Source organism: Cetorhinus maximus, chromosome 12 (assembly GCF_964194155.1).
Source record: "Cetorhinus maximus chromosome 12, sCetMax3.hap1.1, whole genome shotgun sequence".
Taxonomy (NCBI): domain Eukaryota; kingdom Metazoa; phylum Chordata; class Chondrichthyes; order Lamniformes; family Cetorhinidae; genus Cetorhinus; species Cetorhinus maximus.
In genome coordinates this window covers 124386236-124399959 of record NC_135890.1, presented here as the reverse complement: position 1 = coordinate 124399959, position 13724 = coordinate 124386236, and the positions used below count along the sequence as shown (strand labels likewise).

At 44.5% G+C, this 13724-nt stretch overlaps 1 protein-coding gene across 4 annotated transcripts in view; it reads left to right on the top strand.

Annotated features, from left to right (window-relative positions):
• The first annotated feature begins 1449 nt into the window (after positions 1-1449).
• The window catches only part of rilpl1 (Rab interacting lysosomal protein-like 1), a 69834-nt gene continuing 57559 nt past the window's right edge, over positions 1450-13724 (top strand). For 2 of the 4 annotated variants that reach the window (XM_078554598.1, XM_078554599.1), the window contains exon 1: positions 1450-1927. In XM_078554598.1, the coding sequence (XP_078410724.1) occupies positions 1640-1927 (288 nt within the window). In that variant the 5' untranslated portion in view covers positions 1450-1639. The remainder of the gene's footprint in view (positions 1928-13724) is intronic. The other 2 variants (XM_078554595.1, XM_078554597.1) reach the window with 1 other exon arrangement.

Sequence of the window (13724 nt, the reverse complement as noted above, 5' to 3'; positions counted from 1 at the left end):
GTTAGGCTGAATGGCCTGTTTCTGTGCTGTGGATATTATGTAAAATTTACAGTATCCAGTCCACTTCTGATAATCCACAGCAAGAGTTTGTTGCAAAACTGCATCATCATCAGGCAATGACAGAAAGTTGCTTTGGGCCAGCAGGTTTCACTCAATGACATCTCTCTGCTAAACATCCCAACCCTACCATTGGTCACCCAACATATCAATCCTGGTTCCAATGAAAGGTCACACACCTGAAACGTTAGCCTTTTCTTTCCACAGATGCTGTCAGACCTGCTGAGTATTTTCCGCATGTTCTGTTTTTATAGCAATTCTCGTGGTGCCCTGTCTTCCCCACACCAACCAGACTCTTCATTATCTGACTGGGTGATTCTCCTCTGTCAGTCAAACAACTTTTACCCACCCCCATCTCCAGTCTGAGCTGTAAACCCTGGCATTCCTCATACTTCAATGAGTCAGAAAGTTGTGGACTCAAATCTCAGTGCAGACATTTAAATGGATCATCGAGGCTGACACTTGCAGTGCAGTACTGGGGGATTGCTGCACTGTTGAAAGTGAGGTGTTAAACCAAGGACTGTCTTTGCTCTCAGGTGCCAGATGATGGCAATATTTCAAAGCAGAGTAGGAGTGATCTCCAGGTCCCCTGGCCAATGTTTATACCTCAGTCAACAGAATAAGGAGTCATTGTTTCATTGGAAAAACTCAGCAGGTCTGGCAGCATTGGTGGAGATGAACACAGTTGATGTTTCGAGTCCTCATGACCCTTAAACAGAACTGTTGAAGGGTTGTGAGGACTCGAAATGTCAACTGTGTTCATCTCCGCCGATGCTGCCAGACCTGCTGAGTGTTTCCAGGCATTTTTTATTTTTTGTTTTGGATTTCCAGCATCTGCAGTTTTTTGGTTTTTATGGTCATTATTTCATTGCTGTTTATGGGAGTTTGCTGTGCACAAATTGGCTGTCACATTACGAGGATAGCAATAACTCCACTTCAGAAGTACTTTATTAACTGTGAAGTGCTTTGGGATGTCCTGAGAATGGCAGTAATTACTTTCTGTCCTTGTAACTAATAGAGGAAAGTGTACAAAGAAAAAACATAATAAAGCCTTGATTTCTCCCTGCAGTAAGTGTCGAGGGGAAGGGGGAGGGGGTTTAATCTTTACTTGCTGGAGTTGTGGGGGCGGTGGGGAGGAGCAGACAGAGAGTTTCCTGCCCTGTGGGCACTGAGCTGTGTTTATCCAGGCGGCTCCCTCTCCCTGTGTCTCCCTCTCCCTGTGTCTCCCTCTCCCTGTGTCTGGGCTGGAATGAAGCTGGGGAAACTATGCAGCCCCTCCCGGCTCCAGGGGAAGGGATCATGCGCAGAGTCCGCCTGCCCGGGGCGGGGGGGGGGAATCCGCCTTTCCCAATGTCGGCGTTAGCTGCACTTTACCGGAATTTCCAGCAGGATGTTTGCGGGGAAGTCCTGGCCGAGGGGGAGAAGAGTTTGAAAAAGAAAAAGTAAATAATAAAAAAAGAGGAGGAGAGGCTGAGAAAAGGGGATTTATTTACTTTAAAAGTTCCAATGCTGGAAAATTAGGAATAGAGAGAAGGTGTTAGACAAAGGGAGGGAGAGAGGGAGAGAGGGGCAGTCAGGGGCGATGGAAGGAGCGGTGCCGGCGCTGGAGAAGGCGGCCACCGAGCTGTCGGTGATGGATGTCTACGACATTGCGGCGGTGGTCGGCCAGGAATTCGAGCGCATCATCGACGTGTTCGGCTGCGAGGCCATCGCCAAACTGATGCCCAAAGTGGTGCGGGTGCTGGAGATGCTGGAGGTGCTGGTCAGCCGCAACCAGCTGAACCCGGAGATGGACGAGCTCCGCCTGGAGCTGGACCGGCTGCGGGTGGAGAGGATGGACCGCATCGAGAAGGAGAGGAAACACCAGCAGGTCAGAGAGTGGGGGCTGCTCCCGGGGACCCCCACCGGGAGCGGAGGCTGAGCGCTGCGCTGTTAAACCCCCCCAGCCCAGAGCCCAGTCCCCCAGCCCAGCCCAGAGCCCCCAGACCCCAGCCCAGCGCCCCCAGTCCCCAGCCCAGAGACCCCAGCCCAGCGCCCCCAGTCCCCAGCCCAGAGACCCCAGTCCCCAGCCCAGAGCCCCCAGTCCAGAGCCCCCAGACCCCAGCCCAGAGCCCCCAGTCCCCAGTCCAGAGCCCCCAGACCCCAGCCCAGAGCCCCCAGTCCCCAGTCCAGAGCCCCCAGACCCCAGCCCAGAGCCCCCAGACCCCAGCCCAGAGCCCCCAGTCCAGAGCCCCCAGACCCCAGCCCAGTGCCCCCAGTCCCCAGCCCAGAGCCCCCAGTCCCCAGCCCAGAGCCCCCAGACCCCAGCCCAGAGCCCCCAGTCCAGAGCCCCCAGACCCCAGCCCAGAGCCCCCAGTCCAGAGCCCCCAGTCCAGAGCCCCCAGACCCCAGCCCAGAGCCCCCAGTCCAGAGCCCCCAGCCCAGCCCACAGACCCCAGCCCAATGCCCAGCCCGACATTCAATTATCTCAATATTTCCAACTAACTGTCTGGTGGGAATGTTCATTGAAAACATCCTATTGTGCAAATTAAAACCATAACAGGAACTGGGGCCATGAAATCAATTCCACCCAGTCTGACCCCACTCACCAGATCCTTTAATATCCCACCCAGGCTAAATCCCACTCACCAGATCCTTTAATATCCCACCCAGTCTGACCCCACTCACCAGATCCTTTAATATCCCACCCAGGCTAAATCCCACTCACCAGATCCTTTAATATCCCACCCAGGCTAAATCCCACTCACCAGATCCTTTAATATCCCACCCAGGCTAAATCCCACTCTCTCTCTCTCTCTCATTCACTCCCCATAACCTTTAATATTCCACTTCTTCAGGTAACTACCCTTTAAAAGAATTTATTTATGGACTCGACTTTGACAGTTTGTGGCTGAGATTTCCACATTCTATCCACCCCCTATGTGAAGAATGTTGTCTTGAACTTCCACTCTAATCTTTGATATCCATTAGATACTAATGCAACTTAAAAAGTGTTAAATGTGATAGAATGAGCGCCTAGAAAGCACTAACTATTGCATAATGAACTAAAGCAAAACTACCATCTTTGATACTGGAATTAAGCTGTTCATATTTTGACCACTGGATCCTAAAGTCTGGTAAACTTGGTCCATTCTTTGTCCTGGTTGAATCTTGTAGGCCTGAAGATTTAGGAGAGGGCTTAGTGCTGGTATGTACCTCACTGATGAAGAATCTTAAATTAGAGTACAGATCTGTTCATGTCAGTAACTCCAAATAATCAGATTATTCAGATCATTGATTTAAACTTTACACCTGGGTCCATGGGACCCAGAGAGACCACAAGCCACATCCCACCTGCCAGAACAGGTGTAAGTAATGTCTGTAGTGGCTGTCAGATAGTGAGTGTGTTACCCTCACGTATTCTGCTAATTGGCCAGTGTAATCTATATATTCAGCATTTTTAACCAAGTGCACAGGGAAATGTGGATTTTTTTCCCTCACAAACTATCTCCTCTCCTGAAGCAAAAGCAAAATACTGCAGAAGTTGGAAATCTGAAATAAAAACTGAAAATGCTGGAAATATTCATTAGGCCAGGCAGCATCAGTACAGAGAGAACAGAGTTTCAGGTCAATCACCCTTGATCAGAACGAGTGAACTTTCTAATCAAAATTCACCAATCTGAAACGTTAACTCAGTCTCCCTCTCCGCAGATGCTGCCTGACCTACTGATTATCTCCAACATTTTCTGTTTTTATTTCCTCTCCTGAGTGTGTTGATTGCTTTGGACTTCAGTTTGATGTCTGTCAATTCCCTAAAGGACTTAATTATGTCTGGGATTTGGCAGTGAGTGACATCAAGCTATTCAGTCACAGAGGCATTACAGTGGAGTCTCAGTGGGGAGACACGAGGGAAACAAAGATAGGAATGAAAGATAGGAAAGTAAAAAGCAAAAGTGGAAGGCAGAGGAAACAAGGACTGGCAGCAAATAGGGCCATAGCACAAAAAAAAGTGTAAAAATGTTAAAAAGACAACTCTAAAGGCACTGTATCTAAATGCGGGGAGCATTTGAAATAAGGTAGATGAATTAACAGTGAAAATAGATGTAAACGGGTATGATATGATAGCGATTATGGAGACATGGCTGCAGGGTGACCAAGGCTGGGAACTGAATATCCAAGGTTACTCGATATTTAGGAAGGACAGACAAAAAGGAAAAGGAAGTGGCTTGACATTGTTGGTAAAGGAATGAAATCAGTGCAATAGTGAGAGAGGATATTAGCTCAGAAAATCGAGATGTAGGATCAGTCTGGGTGGAGCTAAGAAGCAAGAAGGGGTTGGAAACATTAATAGGAGTTGCCTCCAAACAGTAGTGGTAAGGTAGGGGACAGTATTAAACAGGAAATTAGAGATGCATTTAACAAGGGTGCTACAGTAATCATGGGTGACTTTAATCCACATATGGACTGGGCAAATCAAATTAGCAATAATACTGTGGCGGATGAGTTCCTGGAGTGTGTACGAGACGGTTTTTTCTAGACCAGTACATCGAGGAACCATCTAAGGAACAGGCTATCCTAGGTATTGTGCAATGAGAAGGGTTTAATTAATAATCTTGTTGTGTGGGTTACTTTAGGGAAGAGTGACCATAACATAATAAAATTCTTCATTAGGTTGGAAAGTGAAGTTGTCTAATCTGAAATTAGGGTCCTAAATCTAAACAAAGGAAACTATGAAGCTATGAGGGGTGAGTTGGCTATGATAGATTGGGGAACTTCATTAAAAGGCATGACAGTGGATAGGCAATGGCTAATATTTAAGGAATTAATGCAGGCATTGCAACAGTTATACATTCCTTACTGGCACAAAAACACAACAGGAAAAGTAGCCCAACCGTGGCCAACAAATTAAGGATAGTATTAGATCTAAAGTGGAGTCATTTAAAGTTGCTAGAAAAAGTAACAAGCCTGAGGATTAGGAGCAGTTTAGAATTCAGCAAAGGAGAACCAAGAGATTGATCAACAGGGGAAAAATGGAGTAGGAGTGTAAATTTGCAAGAAACATAAAAGCTGACTCTAAAAGCTTCAATAAGTATGTAAAAGAAAAAAGATTAGTGAAGACAAATGTAGGTCCCTTACAGTCCGAAACGGGAGAATTTTTAATAGAGAACAAGGAAATGGCAGAGCAATTAAACAAGTCCTTTAGTTCTGTCTTCACGGAAGAAGACACATAACTTTCCAGAAATGCTAGGGAACCAAGGGTTTACTGAGAAGGGGAATTGAAGGAAATTAGTATTAGTAAAAAAAGTGCAGGAGAAATTAATGGTATTGAAAGCCGATAAATCCCAAGGGCCTGATAATCTACATCCCAGGGTACTAAAGAAAGTGGTGATGGTAATAGTTGATGTGTTGGTTGTCATCTTCCAAAATTGCGTAGATTCTGGAACACTCCTGGCAGATTGGAGGGTGGTAAATGTAATCCCACTATTTAAAAAAGGAGGGAGAAAACAGGGACATAAGTAGTAGGGAAAATGATGTGATAACAGGACACTTTCCAAAATATCAGTGGGTTTAGGCAGAGTCAGCATGGATTTATGAAAGGGAAATCATGTTTGACAAACCTACTGGAGTTTTTTGAGGATGTAACTAGCAGAATAGATAAGGGAGAACCAGTGGATGTGGTGTATTTGGATTTTCAGAAAGCTTTTGATAAAGTCCCACAAAAGAGGTTAGCGTATAAAATTAAAGCACATGGAATTTGGGGTAATATATTGGCATGGATTGAGAATTGACTAGCAGACAGGAAACAGAGTAGGAATAAATTAGTCTTTTTCAGAGTAGCAGGTGGTGACTAGTGGGGTACCGCAGGGATCACCGCTTGGGCCCCAGCTATTCATAATATATATATCAATGACTTGGATGAGGGAACCAAGTGCAATATTTCCAAGTTTGCTGACCATACAAAACTAGGTGGGAACGTGAGTGGTGAGGAGGATGTTAAGAGGCTTCAAGGCGATTTAGACAAGTTGAGTGAATGGGCAAATACATGGCAGATTCAGTGTAACGTGGGAAAGTGTGAAGTTATCCACTTCAGTAGGAAAAACAGAATGGCAGGGTATTATTTAAATGGTGATAGGTTGGGAAATGTTCATATACAAAGGGACCTGGCTGTCCTTGTACACCAATAACTGAAAGCAAGCATGCAGGTGCAGCAAGCAGTTAGGAAGGCAAATGGTATGTTGGCCTTCATTGCAAGAGGACTTGAGTACAGGAGCAAGGATGTCTTACTGCAGCTGTACAGGGCCTCGATGAGACCACACCTGGAGTAGTGTGTGCAGTTTTTGTCTCCTTACCTAAGAAAGGATATACTTGCCATAGAGGGAGTGCAGCAAAGGTTCACCAGACTGATTCCTGGGATGGCAGGATTGTCGCATGAGGAGAAATTGGGTCAACTAGGTATGTATTCACTGGAATTTAGAAGAATGAGAGGAGATCTCATTGAAATGTATAAAATTCTGACAGGGATGGACAGACTGGATGCAGGGATGATGTTACCTCTGGCTGGGGATCTAGAACAAAGAGTCACAGTCTCAGGATACGAGGTAGGCCATTTAGGATTGAAATGAGGAAAAATTTCTTCACTCAGAGGATGGTGAACCTGTGGAGGCCAAGTCACTGAAAATATTTAAGAGGGAAATAGATTTCTAGACACTAAAGGCGTCAAGGGGTATGGGAGAGAGCTGGAGTACGGCGTTGAGATAGAGGATCAGCCATGATCATATTGAATGATTGAACAGGCTCGAAGGGCTGAATGACCCACTCCTTCTATTTCCTATGTTTCTATGATTCTCTACTCATCCGATGTGATCACACACTGTCTACAGGGGTCCCAGTATTTACAGGGGTTCTCTGGGAGTTTGTCGGCATTTATATGGGGGTGGTGGTGGGTCAACAACAATTACAAGGATAACTTTTATATAGTGCCTTTAACATAGAAAACATCCCAGGGTATTTTTTTCAATTTATTATTTCTTGGGATGTGGGCATCGCTGGCAATGTCAGCATTTGTTACCCATACCTTTTGCACTTGAACTGAGTGGCTTGCTAGGCTATTTGAGATGGCAGTTAAGAGTCACATTACTGTGGACCATGTAAAGGTGGCATATTTCCTTACCATCCCTAAAGGACATTCATGAACATTGGGATTTTAACAATAATCAATAATAGTTTCATGGTCACCATTACTGAGACTAGTTTTCAATGCCAGATTTTATTATTTAAATTTCACCAGCTACTCTAATGGGATTTGAACCCATGCCAGCATTAGTCTGGGCCTTTGCAGTACCAGTTCAATGATATTACCACTATGCCACCATCTCCCCTTTAATTCACAGGAATCATATAAAATGAAGTAATATAATATCGAGTCACATAAGAAGAGATGAGGTCAGATGACCAAAAGCTTGATCAAAGAGTTGATTTTAAGGAGTGTCTTACAGGAAGAAAGCGAGGTAGAGGGGCTGAGTGGTTTAGGGAGAGAATTCCAGTGCTTAGGGCCTCGGAAACTGAAGGCACAGCCACCAATAGGTGCAACAATAAAGATCTAGAATGCTGCGAGAGGCCAGAATGAGAGGAGCGCAGAGATCTCCCGAGTTGGGGGTGCTGGAGGAAATTACAGAGATGGGAAGGAATGCGGCCAAGGAAGGATTTGAAAATAAGGATGAGAATTCTAAAATCAAGATGTTGCTTGACTGGGAGCCAGTGTAGGTTTGTGAGCACAGGGGTGATGGGGGAACGGGACTTGGTGCGAGTTAAGACATGGGCAGCAGAATCTTGGATCACCTCAAATTTACGCGGGTAGAATGTGGGGGATCGGTCAGGCGGGTGTTGGAGTAGTTGGGTCCTCCGATAGAAAGGTTTCGGTAACCGTTGCTGTAGTTTGTATGAACCTTATGTTTGAAACTCAATTGTTCAATTGAAGTATTCTTGTGCAAAACAAAATCTTCAAGGTCAATCGTGGTAAAAACAAAATTCTAGTGTTGCGTTTGGTATTTCCGGGAACGTTAGTTTTGCAGGATTAACAGGAGGATTAAATGTGACTGTTGGTGGCTAATTCCATTGCTTGTGAAAACACAGACGTAAAGTTTTGCTGATACAGATTTTGTCCTTTTGAACTTGTCTAGTTGAAGCTGTAAATTTGAGTTCTAATGCTGGTCACTCAGTGTTGAGAGGAAAAGTTTGACCTGATGGATAATTGCACCACACCAGAAACATATTGCTGCAGGATTGAAACATTAATTTGGCCTTATTGATATTTTCTGTAGCATATTGGTTCTACAATGCTTTTTTAAATTCATTGGTGGGGTGTGGGTGTCGCTGGCTATCCCAGCATTTATTGCCCATCCCTAATTGCCCTTGAGAAGGTGGTGGTGAGCTGCCTTCATGGACTGCAGCGGTTCAAGAAGGCAGCTCACCACCACCTTCTCAAGGGCAACTAGCGATGAGCAATAAATGCTGGGATAGCCAGCGACACCCACACATCCCATGAATTAATTTTTTTTTAATGGAAAGAGATGATAATTCTGGTTTTGCACGCAGATTCCCTGTGAAAAGCTGATGACCCTGTTTACTGTGTCTGTCATTGTAGCTATGGTTACCTCGGAAACCGAGTTAGAGTTGAAGATGAGTGAGAATGTGTTCTTGAAACCTGTTCAACCTATGTGTAAAATAAAAGTTCCCAACAGGAAAATGACAAAGTCATCTAAAGCAGCATTTCTCAAACAGGTCTGCAGACCCCAGGGGGTCTGTAAAGATTCTCCAGGGCAAATGTAAAATAATCTGAAAGTGCTTATTGAACGGAGCTGGCCTTATAGGTGGGTGATTACCTCGGGTACCATGCTCAAGAGTAAGCAAATCAGCGATGACTGGAGGTGGGTTTGGTGCGAAACTGGAGGGGGTAGTGGAGTGTGACTGTCACATCTGCAGTGCAGTGAGCTGACTGCCTCATCTTGGAGGGGAGCACACATGGAGAAGCGCTGACAGTGGCAGGAAGATCGCTGAGTAGAATGAGACTGGCTGTGAGAACCAGGTGAATTCAGCCTCGTTCAGAGAGAGGAGTCTTTTAAATATTTAAGTACCACATGCTTAAACTCAAGAGCACCAGAATACAAGTTCACCCAGGATGCCATTTGCCCCAATTCACATGGGCAGGTCCATGATTACCAATCCACTTGGAAAGGGATCCTGGAACCAAAAAATGTTTGAGTAACATTGACCTAAATAACAAATTGAGATACTTTTCTGGCAGAACCAACAGTGATGCTATCTTAATGTACAACGAACTGGAGGAGGGCATTCAACTCCTGGAGCTAGTTCCTGCATTCATTCAATCAGATCAAGGCTGATCTGTATCTTAACTCCATTCACCTGCCTTTACTCCATTTCCCTTGATAGCCTTACCTTAACAAAAATCTATTGATGGCAATCTTGAGAGATTGTTTCCACTGGTTGGGGAATCTAAAACACGGGGGCACAGTCTCCAGGACAAATGCAAAATAATCTGAAGATGTTTACTGAGCAGCGGGGCTGGCCTTACAAGTGGGTGATTGCCGATGGAACCGTGGTCAAGATAAGGAGGGGAGAACTTTTTTAGGTCAATATGTAGAGGGTCCAATAAGGGACGGCGCAGTGCTGGACCTAATTCTGGGAAATGAAGCTGGACAGGTGGCTGAGGTGGTGGTGGGGGAGCATTTTAGCGATAGCGACCACAACATGGTACAGTTTAAGTTTGGACAAAGAAATCAACAAGTTGCAAAAAAATGTTTTGGATTGGGGGAGAGGGGATTTTAGTAAAATAAGGCAGGACCTGGCCAAGATAGACTGGGAACAGTTACTTGTGGGGAAATCTACAGAAGAACAGTGGGGGGTGTTCAAAAAGGAAACGGGGAGGGTACAGGTTCAACATGTTCCCTCTAGGGTGATAGGAAGGAGTAACAAGCCCAGAGAACCATGGATGACCAGAGATATTCAGGTTACGATGAGAAGGAAAAGAGAGGCTTTTAGCAGGTACAAGGGAAGCAAATCAGCGGAGGCATTAGTGGAGTACAGAAAGTGCAGGTGGAGCTTAAGAAAGCAATTAGGAAAGCAAAGAGGGGATATGGGAAAGCTCTGGCTGGCATAAGTTCAAGGTGAGGGGCAGGAGGTTCAGGGGGATGTGAGGAAAAACTTTTTTACCCAGAGGGTGGTGACGGTCTGGAATGCACTGCCTGGGAGGGTGGTGGAGGTGGGTTGCCTCACATCCTTTAAAATGTACCTGAATGAGCACTTGGCACGTCATAACATTCAAGGCTATGGGCCAAGTGCTGGTAAATGGGATTAGGTAGATAGGTCAGGTGTTTCTCACGTGTTGGTACAGACTCGATGGGCCGAAGGGCCTCTTTTGCACTGTGATTCTGCTAGAGGGACACGGACTGAGATGAGGAGAGATTACTTCACTCAAAGGGTTGTGAACCTTTGGATTCTCTACCCCAGAGGATTGAGGATGCATTGTTGGGTACATTTAAGGCTTGGATAGCCAGATTTCTCTTGTCTCAAGTAATCAAGGGATTTGAGGAGTTGGGAAAGTGGAGTTGACGCCCGAGATTCGCCATGATTGTATTGAATGGTGGAGCAGGCTCCATGGACCGTATGGCCCACTCTGATTTCTTGTGTTGAAAGCTCCAGTTGACCCCAAACCTCAACAGCCTTTTAGAGTTGGGAGTACCAGATTTCCACTACCCTTTGTGTGAAGAAGTGCTTCTTCTCAACACCCCTGAAAGGCCTGACCCTAATTTTAAGGTTGACCCCCTTGTTCTGGTTTCCTCCAAAAGAGGAAATAGGGTAGAGAGAGAGAAACTATCAAATAAATGCTTTAATCATTTTAAACATCTTGATCAGATTACTTCCAATCTTAAAATACTTGCCAAATTTATGCAACCTGGCCTCAATTTAATCCTTTTAGCCCCAGTATCATTCTGGTGAATCTGTGTTGCACCTCCTCCAAGGTCACTATATCCTGCCTGAGGTGCAGCGAACGCAGTTCTCCAGATGGGGCCTGACCAAGTCTCTGTGTAGCAATGACACAGCAAAAACACAGTATAAGAACATACGAAATAGGAGCAGAAGTAGGCCATTCGGCCCTTTGAGCCTGCACTGTCATTCAATAAGATCATGGTTGATCTGTCTGTGTTTCAAATTCAACATTTCCTCTAACCCTGATAACCTTAGATTTTTGTCAGACAATGGAATCTATCTACCTCTGCCTTAAAAATATTCAGTGACTCCACCTCCACCGCTTTCTGAGGCAGAGAATTCCAAAGTTGCACAATCCTCAGAGAGAAAAAATTTCTCCTCATCTCTGTCCTAAAAGGGTGACCCCTAATTTTAAAACACTGCCCCCTAGTTCTGGACTCACCCACCAGGGGAAACATCCTTTCCACATCCACCTTGTCAATACTGTTCAGTGTCTTGTATACTTGAATCACTCTTCTAAACTCCAATGGAAACAAGCCTAGTCTGTCTAACCTTTCCTCAAAAGACAACCCACTCATTCCAGGTGTCAATCTAGTAAACCTCCTCTGAACCGCCTCCAATGTGTTTACATCCTTCCTTAAATAAGGAGATCAAAACTGCACACAGTATTAGAGATGCAGTTTCACCAATGCCCTGTATAACTGAAGCATAATGTTTACTTTTAAAAGCTTACTTTTATGTTCAATTCCTCTTGTAATAAGAATAGCATTCAATTAGCCTTCTTAATTACTTGCTCTACCTGCATACTAACTTTTTGTGACTCATGTACTAAAACACCCAGATCCCTCTGCATTTGGAATTCTACAGCCATTCTCAGTTTAAGTCATACTATAACGATCCCAGCTGAGGTAACCCCTGGACAAGCCTGATCCCAGAGTGGAACCCAGCTTGATAGATCCTAACTTTTATTTGTTTATTTAGATACGTGGAGAGCAGCTATTGAACAGAGTCACAGAAATCAGCTGATGAACTTTTAATAAAAGAATAAAACGTTTATTCAACAAAAAACAATGAACTATATTACAATACTCCTTAACCCACAGCTATACCTTTATAGATATAGATTTTTGTAAGGATAACACAAGTTCCACAAAAGCTATCTTATATTCTAATGTCCACAGTAAGTACACTGTCCATGTACCAATAGGCACCCTGTGGTCAGACACACCATGCTCTGAAACCAAGTGACAGGTGCCACCTTAACCAGATGCTATGGATCTCTCCTCAACTCCCCCCAGACGCTTGTCATACCATGAGCCAACCGATCTCACTGAACTCTGTCTTTCACACAGGGGTTTCCAAACTCCACTCTCCAAGAACTCACCTTGGAATCTTCCAAACCAATGCTTTCTCTCAGATGCCTTCTGCAAGGATTCACCTTCAGGGTTTTGATCTCCTTCTGATGTTCCTCTCCCCTGGGTCACCACATGCATTCAAGCTGTCTTCCACGCACTCTATCTCACTGACTTAGCCATCAACAGTACCAGTGCTTTACAAGTTCATAGGAAAAAGTTACAGACCTTCAGTTGTCTCTTTGGATCTTCTTGCCTCTTCAAGTCTTTATCTCTTTAAGCTTGAAGCCTTTCTTTGCCCCTCACTCTTAACAAGACCTTTTCCAGGTTCCTGTCCTTCCTTTGACTAGAAGGTCTGCTTGGGACTTTCCCCTGTTCCACTCCTGGAAGTTGGGGTATTTTCTTTAGCTTGGGACTGGCTATCTTTCCCCTTTGCTCCAGTCTCTCCTGGCAGCTGCCTTCAAAACTAGCTGAACTCAAACAGCTTCCAAAATCAAGCTGCTGTTTTTAGCTTTTCTATGTGTGTCTATGGGAGGGACCTGCCTCTCTGGACCCCTGTTACTAGGCAACAGCCCTATTCTTCTACTCTTGTTTGTTTACCTTAGTTGCAACAGTCCTAAAAAAGCTCATTAGAAATAAAGGCACCTTTTAAAGTGAAATTAAAATTCAATTTGACCTTTCTTAATGCACAGATACAGAAATATAAATCAAACTTAAACTTTAAAGCTAAAACTCATTCCTAACACCTACAAATACCAATATAATTCACTTAAGCTATCTCTATTTCCTAACAGTGCTCTGCTTTTTTATTGTTCCTGCCAAAGTGAACAACCTAACATTTTCCTACAATATACTCCATCTCCCAGATTTTTGCCCACTCACTCAACCTATCTATATCTGTCTGCACCTCCTTATGTCCTCTTTACAACATACTTTCCTAGCTATCTTTGTGTCATCTGCAAATTTAGCTACCATACCTTCACTTCCCTCATTTAAGTCATTGACATAAATTGTAAAAAGTTGAGGCCTCAGCACAGATCCCTGTGGGACTCCACATCCTGCCAATCAGAAAAAGACCCACTTATGCATACTCTGCTTTCTACCAGCCAGCCAGCCAATCTTCTATCCATGTTAATATATCACCCTCTACATGGTGAGCTTTTATTTTCTGCAATAACCTTTGATGTGGCACCTTATCAAATACCTTGTGGAAATCCAAGTACAGCACATCTACAGGCTCCCCTTTATCTACTGAGCATGTAACTCCTTCAAAAAACTCCAATAAATTGGTCCAACATGATTTCCCTTTCACAAAACTATGCTGACTCT